A 13,593-nucleotide genomic window follows, 5' to 3' on the forward strand; every position below is an offset into this window, starting at 1 on the left:
TATCTGAATAGGATTCATTATTTGATAAGAAATTATAATCGTCGACATGTTTTTTTTAAAAATCGTACACGTGCTGACACCAAAGTTGTCTCCCGTTGTTTATTAGAGTTACCTTTCGTCCGGCGCAGTAATACATTTGCAGTGAATCGCCGAGAAGTCGTGGGAAAATTAAAAACCATGTAAATAAACTAAAATTAACCACCTTTTCAAGATGAATTTCAAGTGATCGCCATTATGCATTTAACCCGCCTGACCTGTGTAGCATCTTAGATATCTGTTCTAAGGTATTCATTGTGTAGAATGTCATGTTATGCCCTTGCAATGCTAATCCCACTCTGATTTTTTTTTGTTTACATTTTTATCAATGAGAAATATGGCGTCCATCCCGAGCTGAAATGACGTGGCGTTAAATTTTTACATGTTTAAGCAAACCTGGTGTGTTAGAAAGAAAATCTCATCCCTTCAACATTATTTGGAACACTGTTATTGTAAAAAACCTGTTTTTTCCTTATGCAAAAGCTTAATATTTTGTGTTGAACGTACTTTCACAAAGACCTCTGTTTTCCTGTTACATTCATAGTACCACATCCTTATCCACAAAATACTGAATATTACAGGTGTCCATCAGTATTATATCAGTTTAGGAATATGTTTTTTATTTTCCCACCGTCGATTTCTTGAATATGCACCCCTTCCGCATTTCTGTATGAACTGTGAATGTAGCAATATGCGTCCCCTTAAGTACACATCAAGCAATCTTCTTGTTATTTTTGTGGTTGTTATAATCCAATGTAATTTGAACTTTTGAATTAAATTTCCTGATCATAATTTATGCCTCATCTTACACATCAAGCAGTCTTCCTGTTATATTTGCTTTGTAGTTGTTATAATCAAATGTTAAATTTGAACTTTTTCAAACACTTATTACAAGACTGAAAGCATGCAAACAGCTTTCGGACTTCATGTTAAATGCTAAGAGCAATGTTAGTGTCCCAGGAGTTGAGTTTGCCCCTGTCCCTGTTTAGCATGACCTGTAAGTCACCTATTCTTATTCATTAATGAAAACAAGTATCTATTAATATAACCATTCATTCATGGCTGTGTTTTATATGAAAAGGTGAATTTTGGACAGAACACTCATTTGAAATAAGAAACTTCTTCTCACAGTATGTGTTTCATATTTTGTCCAATTTTAGTGTGATGCTTTTGAATTAAATGCTGTTGACCTTGGTGATTTGACAAGGGTCAAGGTCAGCCATGATGGTGCTGGACTGGGGTCAGGTTGGTTCTTGGAGAAGATCATTATCAAGACAACAGAAGATAGTCAGACTAGATATGTGTTCAAATGTAATAAGTGAGTATCCTTCATTGTACAGTATTTTATCTTCTACCGTTAACTTTTAGATTTGTTTTAGAATTATGAAATAAAATCTTAATTTGAGAACAAAATATTATATAAAGCTAGGTTAAAACTCTCATTCAGAAGTGGGTCAGTAACATTTTAAGTAAGTCAGTTTGAACCAAAAAGTCACAAACTTGGAAAGATATTAGAATGTCATAAAAGTGTGTGGCAAACATTTAACTCAACTTTAACTAAATCATTAAATATGACTTCTTATCAAATTCAAAAGGCGGTTGTGATAAATAATGAGGGGTAACAAATGAGATGAAGAGTTGTTAAGAACCTAATACTTGAAAGTTTATCTAATTTATCTTTAACATTTTCCTGCCTCAAAAGCTATATTAGTAAGGAAATTCTGCATAAAAATATTATTATTTTAAAATTATTATTTTGGCCTTACATGCATTTCCTATAAGAGAATTGTATGTTTACAGCTGGTTGGATGTTGGTGAAGGGGAGACTCATGTATCCCAGGAGTTCCCTCTCACGGAGATCCTGGAAGGGGCAGATGAACAACAAGAGGAAATTTTATCAGGTACAACTTGATGTCTGTGATGTGATTATTTTCCTTTTCTGGACTTTTCCTAAGTTTTTCCTTACATGCTAAGGCAGGTAAGGGCTTACTTCTATACTCACATATTAAAAGAAGCAGCAGATGAATCTTTAGCAAATACAGTTATATTATTGTCCTCTCATGACCTGTGTAGCTGTCTTAATAATGAAAGCTTTGGAGTACTGACTTTGGGGTTCTGATCTGGGCCTTCAGGATGGGGTACTGCTTTCAGAGCTTTCAGGTTGATCCATGCAAAGAGACTTAGTTATGTATATCCTTTCCACAGCCTTAACGTACTAAAACGTATTAGCGTCTGATGGCCCTTTCACGCTTCCGTAGAAACAACATTTATTACACGAAACTTATTTTGAAAATATTTCTGAAATGTCTAGGTCTGCAGCTTTCAAATACGGTTATATCTTACATCTGAGGCATATACTGACACTCAGACAACATCAGAAATGACATTTTGAGCGATTTGATGAAGTTCCAAAATTATCAATGTACCCTTGGTCCATTACGGACCCCTGTGGGATTTCTGTTTATCCAGAGCTCAAATATTTTTTCATAGATTAAAAGCTGACATGCTGTACTAAAGCCCAGGTAATTTCAATTCGTAATAAAGTGCTTGCTGAAAATTGGCTCCCCAATAGCAAAAAAAAAAAAAAAAAAAAAAAAAAATGTCCACGCGCATACATTTAGACGGGGTGACCCCTGCGCGTATCCCCTGACTATCTACGAATCAAAATGCGGCTTTTGTTTTCAAGTTTAGCATTTCTACTTTCATTTTATTTACTTCCGGAAATAGCTGAAGGTCGAGTGACGTCATTTTCTGTGTTGTCAAAAACATACATATGCCTGGCCAGATTGCATAAATATGTGTTGGCCGTCCTAAGGATATAGTCAAACTTGGGTTACGCAGCCAGGCAAGGGAGCTACACAATCTGGCTGCATAAAGTAGGCGGCTGCTTTAGATAATTTGGAATTAGAACAAAATGTCAGTTTGGAATGTTAGCTGACTGGCTGCTTAAGACAAGTGGCTGCTTAATAAAGGTAGCCAGTTAGGCAGATCCAACTGTATTTCGTATAAGCTACAGGTAAGGATGTTATTAAACTCCCAGGTCACATGTTGGGAGAAAAGAAATTCATGAACATGTGCACTGTATATTTGTTTAAAACGTAGGAGCGATTTTTGTGTAAAAAACTATTTTGTGTATAGGGAAGCCGTGGACAGTATGGAGTGTAACTGGTGCTGATGTTGGGGAAGGAACAGATAACCCCATAGAGCTGATCCTGTATGGGGACAAGGGTCACAGTCAGCCTGTTATCATAGGAGGAGACAGTGACTTCAGGTTCAACAAGGGACAGGTTGATGTATTTGAGGTATATATTCTGAATATTTTATTTATAAACCAATATGGATGATTTTAAATAGGAAACAATGGCCGCAGTCATCATGTAATAACAGGGGGAGAGGAGAGGATTACTTAAGTTTAGGGAGAAAAAGACCAGATTTTTCAAGGGACAAGCAGATATAATTGAGGTACATGCTCTGAATGAAACCTGTATAAACTAATATGGATGACCCAGTATCGGGACAAGGGCCACAGTCATACTGTAATCATATTAGGAGAGGATGATCAAGTTAGGGACAGCCAATGTATTTAGAGTATGTGATGTAAAATTATGATACTCTAAATATTGTCTGGATACCCTTATAGCTGATCATACATTGGCGCATTGATGCAGTCTGCCTATATTTGAGCCGTGCCATGAGAAAACAAACATAGTGGGTGTGCGACCAGCATGGATCCAGACCAGCCTGCGCATCCGCGCAGTCTGGTCAGGATCCATGCTGTTTGCTAACAGTTTCTCCAATTCCAATAGGCTTTAAAAGCGAACAGCATGGATCCTGACCAGACTGTGCGGAAACGCAGGCTGGTCTGGATCCATGCTGGTCGCAAAGCCACTACGTTGGTTTTCCCATGGCACGGCTCATTTATAGAGATGTTGGTGCTCAACCAGGGACAGGTCTTTGTGAGTAATGTAATAAACCAGCTGGAAAAAAGGCTGAATTTTGTTTAGCTAACTTCAGTTCAGTTGATCCTGTTTGGTGAAAATATTCTTAGACTATAAGCATCTTGAAGTGGATTGTTTGAAGTTAGAAGGGGCAAATCAGTATCTTTGTCTGGCCAGCTATATAAAAATTTGTCAAGCTGCAGTTATGGTTGGTGGGGGAGGGGGTTCAACCTTAAAAATCAATAAACACAAGACCTTCAGTTTTATTGTGTTAGTCGTTTTGACTTTGAGCAAATGCTCTTGTAGTTAAAAGTGATGTCTCCTAATAAAATTCTTGAAAGATTTAACCTATTTACAAAAAGTATTAAGTGATATCATAGATATATTTGTTTGAATTAAATACAATGTACTTAATGTTGATATTTCATTTTACTGGTTAAATTTGGTTATTAAAATGGTTGCCATTGCACGGAGACTTGCAATTAAACACAAATGAGCTGCGCCATGAGAAAACCAACATAGTGGGTTTGCGACCAGCATGGATCCAGACCAGCCTGCGCATCCGGGCAGTCTGGTCAGGATCCATGCTGTTCGCTTTCAAAGCCTATTGCAATTAGAGGAACTGTTAGCGAACAGCATGGATCCTGACCAGACTGCGTGGATGTGCAGGCTGGTCTGGATCCATGCTGGCCGCAAAGCCACTATGTTGGTTTTCTCACGGCACAGCTCAAATGAACATTTGGGCAAACTTTAATTCTTAAACATTTTATGTAACAACATCTATTTCAGGTACGAGTTGAGGGAGAAGTTGGACAGCTGTATAAAGTGAGGGTTGGTTTCCATGGCAACAAGTATGATGTACCATGGTATAGTAATTACCATTTGGCTCCTAGCTGGTTCCTGGAAAGTGTAAGTTGTAAAGAACCTTGATGCTAGTGTTGCAGTTGTATCTTTTATACTGCTCCGTAGCAATAAGTCAGTAGTCATATGCTAATATTTACATTCGCCCTATTCTTTTGCATTGAAAATTATGACGTTCATTTCGTATGAACAGCAAAAGGAAAGGCATGAAAGTTATGTCATCACTGCTTAGTGATCACCGACCGCTGTTTTGAAGACGTCCGCGTATAGTCAGGGAGAACGTTCCTTAGATGAGGTCGCAGTTGTTCTGTCTGGTGAACAGAATGGCCAGGAAGCTGATTTTAATGTTAAATTCTACAAATTATATGCAATTCATAATAATATATAGTTTACAAATGGAAAGGAAATATAATGTAAATATAAGAAATAAAACTATTTTTTCCGGTGTTCATGCGAGATTCATGGATTTGCCGATCCTATTCTGTTGTTCATTTCTTAATTGAACTTTGATGTTTCTTGTTTACCTGAATGAATCCAGCAATAGTTGCTATGTCAATATAATCTAAATATAGTTGAAAAATTGCATTAAACCTGTATTAGATGTATATAAGCCTACATCATAAAAAGTTTATATATGAATTTTATTACCCTTTGGACCACTTAGATGGGAGCCTCTGTTTCTAAGTAGTTATGGTCACTGACTTTGCTTCTCTTGCTTCTCTTAGAATTTCTTTATTTGAAGAAGTCATACAGGAGGCTTATGGAAGGCCAGTGGTCCTACCCAAGTACTCACCTGTGCATGAAATAATGCCCAGAAGGGCACCACCATGAAAAGCTGGAAAGTCATCATATGACCCATAATTGTGGCAGCATGACATTAAACCAAGCTTTTGAAAATAAAATCTTGTATCAAGTATAGCTTTATATTTTTATGCCCCCGAAGGGAGGCATATAGTTTTTGAACCGTCTGTCTGTCCGTCGGTCTGTCGGTCTGTCAGTCTGTCGGTCCGTCCACAATTTTCGTGTCCGGTCCATATCTTTGTCATCGATGGATGGATTTTCAAATAACTTGGCATGAATGTGTACCACAGTAAGACGACGTGCAGTGCGCAAGACCCAGGTCCGTAGCTCAAAGGTCAAGGTCACACTTAGACGTTAAAGGATAGTGCATTGATGGGCGTGTCCGGTCCATATCTTTGTCATCGATGGATGGATTTTCAAATAACTTGGCATGACTGTGTACCACAGTAAGACAACGTGCAGTGCGCAAGACCCAGGTCCGTAGCTCAAAGGTCAAGGTCACACTTAGACGTTAAAGGATATTGCATTGATGGGCGTGTCCGGTCCATATCTTTGTCATCGATGGATGGATTTTCAAATAACTCGGCATGAATGTGTACCACAGTAAGACGACGTGCAGTGCGCAAGACCCAGGTCCGTAGCTCAAAGGTCAAGGTCACACTTAGACGTTAAAGGATAGTGCATTGATGGGCGTGTCCGGTCCATATCTTTGTCATCGATGGATGGATTTTCAAATAACTTGGCATGAATGTGTACCACAGTAAGACGACGTGCAGTGCGCAAGACCCAGGTCCGTAGCTCAAAGGTCAAGGTCACACTTAGACGTTAAAGATCATTTTTCATGATAGTGCATTGATGGGCATGTCCGGTCCATATCTTTGTCATTCATGCATGGATTTTAAAATAACTATGCATGAATGTGTGACACAGTAAGACGATGTGTCGCGCGCAAGACCCAGCTCCGTAGGTCAAAGGTCCAAAACTCTTAACATCGGCCATAACTATTCATTCAAAGTGCCATCGGGGGCATGTGTCATCCTAGGGAGACAGCTCTTGTTTATTTGGAGTTAGTTCCCTTGGATGATTGTTTGAAGTATTCCAAATTATTCTGGTTGAATTAAAAGTAGTGATGGCAACCAATAGCATTTTTGTTATTATACGCCCGAACGGACATATTATGTTATGGTCCCAGTGTCCGTCCATCTGTCCGTCCGTCCGTTAGCAATTTCGTGTACGCTCTGTAACTCTTAAACCCCTTGAAGGATTTCAAAGAAACTTGACACAAATGTTCACTACACCAAGACAACGTGCAGAGCGCATGTTTTGGATGTGGCATTTCCAGGTCAAGGTCACACTTGGGGGTCAAAGGTCATATGAGTGTGTTTCCTGTCCGCTCTGTAACTCCTGAACTGCTCGAAGGATTTCAAAGAAACTTGGCACAAATGTTCACCACACTGAGACGACATGCAGAGCCCTTGTTTCGGATGACTAGCTTCAAGGTCAAGGTCACACTTAGGAGTGAAAGATCATATGAGTGTGTTTCGTGTCCGCTCTGTAACTCTTGAACTGCTTGAATGATTCCAAAGAAACTCGGCACAAATGTTCACCACACTGAGGCGACATACAGAGCGCATGTTTTGGATGACTCGCTTCAAGGTCAAGGTCACTTAGGGGTCAAATGTCATATATGACTTTGCTTTGTGTATATTGCTCTGCATTGCAGTGCTCTTGTTTTTATTTTGCAGATCCTTTTTTGTTCTCTTACGATAATTTTTGTTTTTGAATTACTTCCCTTTTTTGTTACTATAAATAGCTTATTTTGAAACTTTTTTATTATTGGCCGTAGGGAAAAACCGAGACCACTTTTCTGTGGTACAACATGGATGGTACATCCAATTTTTAGATGTATTTTGACATAACTTTACCTGGTAAGAATTTTTTTGTGGACTTATTTCTTCTTTTTTGTTGTTCCTGTCCTTTGGGCTTCAACAGTCAAGTTCTTTAAATTTTGCTCCCATCCTCTGATGTAACTCTTCGGGCGTATATTGCCCCGCTTGGCGGCACTCTTGTTTGAATATTCAGTCAACCTTCCCAACGAATATTCGGTCATCAACTGATCAACAAATCAACTCAAAATCCTACATGTTTATCATACCCAAATCAGCGACACGCATTAATTCTACTTTCGTTTACATCGGAAGTAATTCAGACATTGACGAGTTAAAACTGACAAATCAATCTCATCACTTGTTGCATATTTTGTAGAATAAAATATTCGTTATTTGCCTTCATATACATATAATTTATATAGGATTTATTTCTAACAGGGATGTAGCCTTTGCGTAAGTGAGGTCTCTCCACACATATTACACGTAACTGACTTCTTATCGAATGATCGCGTGAAAAACTTCAAAATGCCAGGAGACATTGCTTGCATTTTGACAGTAGATTCACTGCGGGGTGGGGAGTCTAGAATAGGGGTAATGTAAAGAAAAAAAAATATTTGACTTAATTTTACATCTCTTTGTCTGAAAATTGCGTATTGAAAAAATAAAAGTTAACCATACGAAATGCATTTATTCGTCATTTCAATCAGATAATCCTATTTACGTCAAAAAATTATATGCATCCCATTTGACTTGTTTTCTACAATTTTTGGCATTTTTCTTTACTCTAATAATCTTTTATCGACTTCGATTGAAATCCAAGTAATTAGTTCAAGTGATGTCTGATCATTTTTAATTACATGTGGTTCGCACCTACTGAAAACAAGGCTAGTTGTAACGGTATTAACTACAGGGTATACTGTCATCATCATAGCGATGTACAATCTCGGTACGCTAATATACAAAATGACACTTCTGACAGTCAGAAGCCATTTCCGCGCGAATTTATAATGAAAGCCGGTTTTGGCAAATTAGATAAACAAATATTTTTTGTTCTTTCATTTGGCTTTTTCATGATCTTATATTTTTTCCGAATATTTGAATAGTGAAACAGTATTCGAATATTCGTGTTATGAATGAGTATTTGTTGCTATCCCTAATTAAAAGAGAACTTGGTAGCTACTAGCAATTTTGTTATGCATAGTTGGGCATTTTATGTTGATTTTATGAATTGATATTTTCTGAAGTTTTGAAACTTTGATTAAATATAACAGTAGTTTTAGTTATTCTTTTTAGTAAATTCTGATTTGAATGAAACTTTTATCTCTGCAGTTAAAGCTGAAAGATGAAACTGTTGGAATGGAGTATGAAATGGAGGCTGGTGTATCAGTGCAAGCAGAGAAGTACATGGATTTCTGGAGAGAAATTCCAGTGGCCAAAACTGAAAATAAACTTAGTGGTAAGTCATTGTTTCTTCACCTTATCTCAGAAAGTATTTTTTTCTATCTATTCAAAGTAAAATCTTGTGAAATATACTTGAAAAATATTTCTTGTTTACAGATTATCGTTTGTCTGACTTATGTTGTTTTTAATGTTACTCAAATCAGGACATTGTAGAGTAGTATGTATATGTATAAAAAATTTCTTCAGAGTTTAAAATGAATAATATTGTACATTATCAAACATTTTTGATGTAGCATCTGATATGTGTCAGATCACTGCACTTCACAATCTTATACCAGCCTTAGGGTGAGAGAGTGTGAGGGTGGGGGAGTAATAGAGAGAGCAGTGTTTTTACTAATCTTGAAAGTTTGTGTATGATCATTTGCCTAGGCAAATGTACTTTATGAAAGTTGGTCGAGCATAATGCTTAAACCTTGACATACTTGTGATTTTTTTAGGGGAAGTTGTCATCTACTTTTGCAGAATAAGTTAGTACTGGTAAGAAAAGACCTTAGAAAGTACATAATCTAACTCTCAAATTAACTTACTTAAAAAAAACATTGCAGAAAGATGTCACTACACCTAACAAAAGTAAACTTGCATCTTTCTTTTGCCATTTTACAGTATACATGTACCAGGTGGAGATATACACGGGAGAACAGTTCAAGGCTGGGACAGATGCTAATGTCAGTATCCAGATACATGGAGAAAGGGGTGATACTGGTCTAAGAAGGCTTATGGACTCAAAGACAAACTCTAATAAGTTTGAAGGAGGAGAGGTAGGAAGTTATCACTTATTACAAAAATACAGACAAAATACACTTCCTGCTAGATACCAGCACCAGATCATAAAGGATGAGATATTCTAACCAACCTTCCTCCATAATTTACAAGCACTGTTTTACTATTTTACTCTTTTATCTGTTAAGAAATGTTCTCCCCTAGCTGAAATGGATGTATAAATTTGAACTTTGGAATATATTTTTCAACTTACTACTGCATAGATAGTTATTTCTGAACACCTGTTGCTATAGCAACCTAATAGAAAACTGTGAAGATATTCATTTCTGAAAAAGTGATTAAAATTTGGAATGGTTTTACAGAAATTATCTCCTATTTGCCCTCAGCTCAAGAATCTGACAGGAAGTAAGTTAGATTTCCGACTAGGCCTTCTTTCAGTGTTATAAGTCTATAGAAAATTTGAAAGTGGTACGGAATGGGTCATTCTCTGCCTACTGTTTTGCAGAAAGATGTCTTTGATCTTCCTGCTGTTGAACTTGGACAGCTTATTAAGGTCAAGGTCACTCATGATGGATCAGGAGCAGGTTCTGGCTGGTTATTGGACAAGGTTATAGTCAAGGAGAAGGAAGATTCAAGCATTCAGTATGTATTTGAATGTGGTCGTTGGTTGGATGAAGGTAGCGGAGAGTCTGATGTCGAGGTAACACTTCCACTAACAGATGTTGTGGAAATTGCACCACTAACACAGGAAGAGGAACCTGATACTAAAACCTATAAAGGTGAGCTTTACAACTTTGTTCCACAGATAACTTTTACATGCTGCAGTGTTACAGAATCTTGGTAAGGTGTAGATTTGATTGCAATTGTCAAATAATTTGATACCACTTGCCAAGGAGACCCAGAATCAAGAAAAGTCATATGTAAGGAATTTTTCAGAAAATTTGACTCAAAAGTGGTAGGATACTGCGTAAGTGTAAAAATAAATAATTTGGCAGTTGTTTATGATGAATTATCAAACTGTGATGCCGTTTTTGCCCTATATTACCAGTGTGATACCCTTTTTGACAGCTATTTATGATGAATTATCGTAATGATGTGGGGTCTTCATGGCCAAGTGGTGTAGGCCGCTGACTTTGAATCACTTATGAGGAAGTCAGACAGCTGTTGTACAGAAAGTTGGTGGTTCTACCCATGCTTGAAACAATGCTCAGAGTGGCACATGAGGTTTTCATCCACCATCAGAATCTTGAGAACTGTACATAATGCTGAATTGCCACTGTCTTGCCCTTTTTAGCTCACCTGAGCAATGCTCAGGTGAGTTTTTTTGATCGCTCGATGTCCGGCGTCTGTCGTCTGTCAACATTTAGCTTGTGTATGCGATAGAGGCTGTATTTTTCAACTGATCTTCATGAAATTTGGTCAGAATGATAACCTTGATGAAATCTAGGCCGAGTAAGAAAATGGATCATCTGGGGTCAAAAACTAGGTCACTAGATCAAATCAAAGAAAAACCTTGTATATGCGATACAGGCTGTATTTTTCAATTAATCTTCATGAATTTTGGTCAGAATGATTGCCTTGATGAAATATAGGCTGAGTTCGAAAATGGGTCATCTGGGGTCAAGAACTAGGTCACTAGGTCAAATCAAAGAAAAACCTTGTGTATGCGATAGAGGCTGTATTTTTCAATTAGTCTTCATGAATTTTGGTCAGAATGATTACCTTGATAAATCTAGGCCAAGTTCGAAAATGGGTCATATGGGCTCAAAAACTAGGTCACTAGGTCAAATCAAAGAAAAACCTTATGTATGCAATAGAGGCTGTATTATTCAATTAATCTTCATGAATTTTAGTCAGAATGATTGCCTTGATGAAATCTAGGCTGATTTCGAAAATGGCTCATCTGGGGTCAAAAACAAGGTCACTAGGTCAAATCAAAGGAAAACCTTGTGTATGCGATAGAGGCTGTATTTTTCAATTGATCTTCCTGAAATTAAGTCAGATTAATAACCTTAATGAAATCTAGGCCGAGTTTGAATATGGGTCATCTGGGGACAAAAAGTAGGTCACTAGGTCAAATCAAAGAAAAACCTTGTGTATGCGATGGAGGCTATATTTTTCAATTGATCTTCCTGAAATTAAGTCAGAATGATTGCCTTGATGAAATCTAGGTAGAATTTAAATATGGGTCATCTAGGTTCAAAAAGTAGGTCACCAGGTTAAATCAAAGAAAAACCTTGTGTATGCAATAGAGGCTGTATTTTTCAACTGATCTTCATGAAATTTTGTCAGTATGATAGCCTTGATGAAATCTAGATCAAGTTCGAATATGGGTCATCTGGGGTCAAGAAGTAGGTCACTAGGTCAAATCAAAGAAAAACCTTGTGTATGCAATAGGGGCTACATTTTTCAACTGATCTTCATAAAATTTTGTCAGAATGATAGCCTTGATGAAATCTAGGTCAAGTTCGAATATGGGTCATCTGGGTTCAAAAACTAGGTCACTAGGTTTAATCAAGGAAAAACCTTGTGTATGCAATAGGGGCTGCATTTTACACTTGATTTTCACAAAATTTGGTCAGAATGGTTGCTTTGATGAAATCTAGGTCATGTTCGAATATGGGTAGTCTGGGTTCAAAAACTAGGTAATTAGGTCAAATCAAAGAAAAACCTTGTGTATGTGATAGAGGCTGTATTTTTCAATTGATGTTCATGAAATTTGGTCAGAATGATAGCCTTGATGAAATCTAGGTCAAGTTCGAATATGGGTCATCTGGGGTCAAAAAGTAGGTCACTAGGTCAAATCAAAGAAAATACTTGTTTATACTCGATTTTTGCTCCAATTTTAATGATAATTGGTCAGAATATTTTTTTCCATGAAATCACTAGGTCAAACATGTTTACACTGTTATGGTGTGTTTCTCAGGTGAGTGACCTAGAGCCATTTCGGCCCTCTTGTTTTAACAACTGTTTATGATGAATTGCCATTGAAAAATGGGACATATTATGGGAATGCCCCTGGCGGGCAATAGGTGGGCGGCGTCCACAGACTTTGTCTGGAGCATATCTTTTTTAGCTCGACTATTCATAGAATAGTAGAGCTATTGGACTCGCCCATGCGTCGGCGTCCGCGTCTGCGTCCCGGTTTGGTTAAGTTTTTGTATGTAAGCTGGTATATCAGCAACCACTTGTGGGAATGGATTGAACCTTCACACACTTATTCACTGTGATAAACTGACTTACATTGCACAGGTTCCATAACTCTATTTTGCTTTTTTACAAAATTATGCCCCTTTTTTGACTTAGAAATTTTTGGTTAAAGTTTTGTATGTAAGCTGGTATCTCAGCAACCACTTGTGGGAATGGATTGAAACTTCACACACTTGTTCACTGTGATAAACTGACTTACATTGCACAGGTTCCATAACTCTATTTTGCTTTTTTACAAAATTATGCCTATTTTTCGACTTAGAATTTTTTGGTTAAGGTTTTGTATGTAAGCTGGTATCTCAGTACTCACTAATTGGAATGGATTGAAACTTCACACACTTGTTCACTGTCATGATCTGACATACACAAAGCAGGTTCCATAACTCAACTTTGCATTTTACAAAATTATGCCCCTTTTTCGACTTAGAATTTTTTGGTTAAGGTTTTGTATGTAAGCTGGTATCTCAGTATCCACTAATGGGAAAGGATTGAAACTTCACACACTTGTTCACTGTCATGATATGACATGCAGTGCAAAGGGTCAATAACTCAACTTTGCATTTTACAAAATTATACCCCTTTTTAAACTTAGGAGTTTTGGGTTAAATTCTTATATGTAAGCTGGTATCTCAGTACCCACTAATGGGAATGGATTGAAACTTCACACACTTGTCCAC

General features: G+C 37.4%; 1 protein-coding gene across 1 annotated transcript in view; it reads left to right on the top strand.

The window, feature by feature from the left end:
- LOC123525919 (lipoxygenase homology domain-containing protein 1-like) overlaps nucleotides 1-13,593 on the top strand; it is a 231,377-nt gene that overhangs the window by 201,437 nt on the left and 16,347 nt on the right. The window contains exons 66-72 of the mRNA XM_053537880.1: nucleotides 1,197-1,354; nucleotides 1,837-1,937; nucleotides 3,175-3,338; nucleotides 4,764-4,883; nucleotides 8,855-8,981; nucleotides 9,590-9,744; nucleotides 10,212-10,485. Coding sequence (XP_053393855.1) covers nucleotides 1,197-1,354; nucleotides 1,837-1,937; nucleotides 3,175-3,338; nucleotides 4,764-4,883; nucleotides 8,855-8,981; nucleotides 9,590-9,744; nucleotides 10,212-10,485 — 1,099 coding nt within the window. The remainder of the gene's footprint in view (nucleotides 1-1,196; nucleotides 1,355-1,836; nucleotides 1,938-3,174; nucleotides 3,339-4,763; nucleotides 4,884-8,854; nucleotides 8,982-9,589; nucleotides 9,745-10,211; nucleotides 10,486-13,593) is intronic.

Source organism: Mercenaria mercenaria, chromosome 3, assembly GCF_021730395.1.
Source record: "Mercenaria mercenaria strain notata chromosome 3, MADL_Memer_1, whole genome shotgun sequence".
In the NCBI taxonomy this organism is placed as follows: Eukaryota; Metazoa; Mollusca; class Bivalvia; order Venerida; family Veneridae; genus Mercenaria; species Mercenaria mercenaria.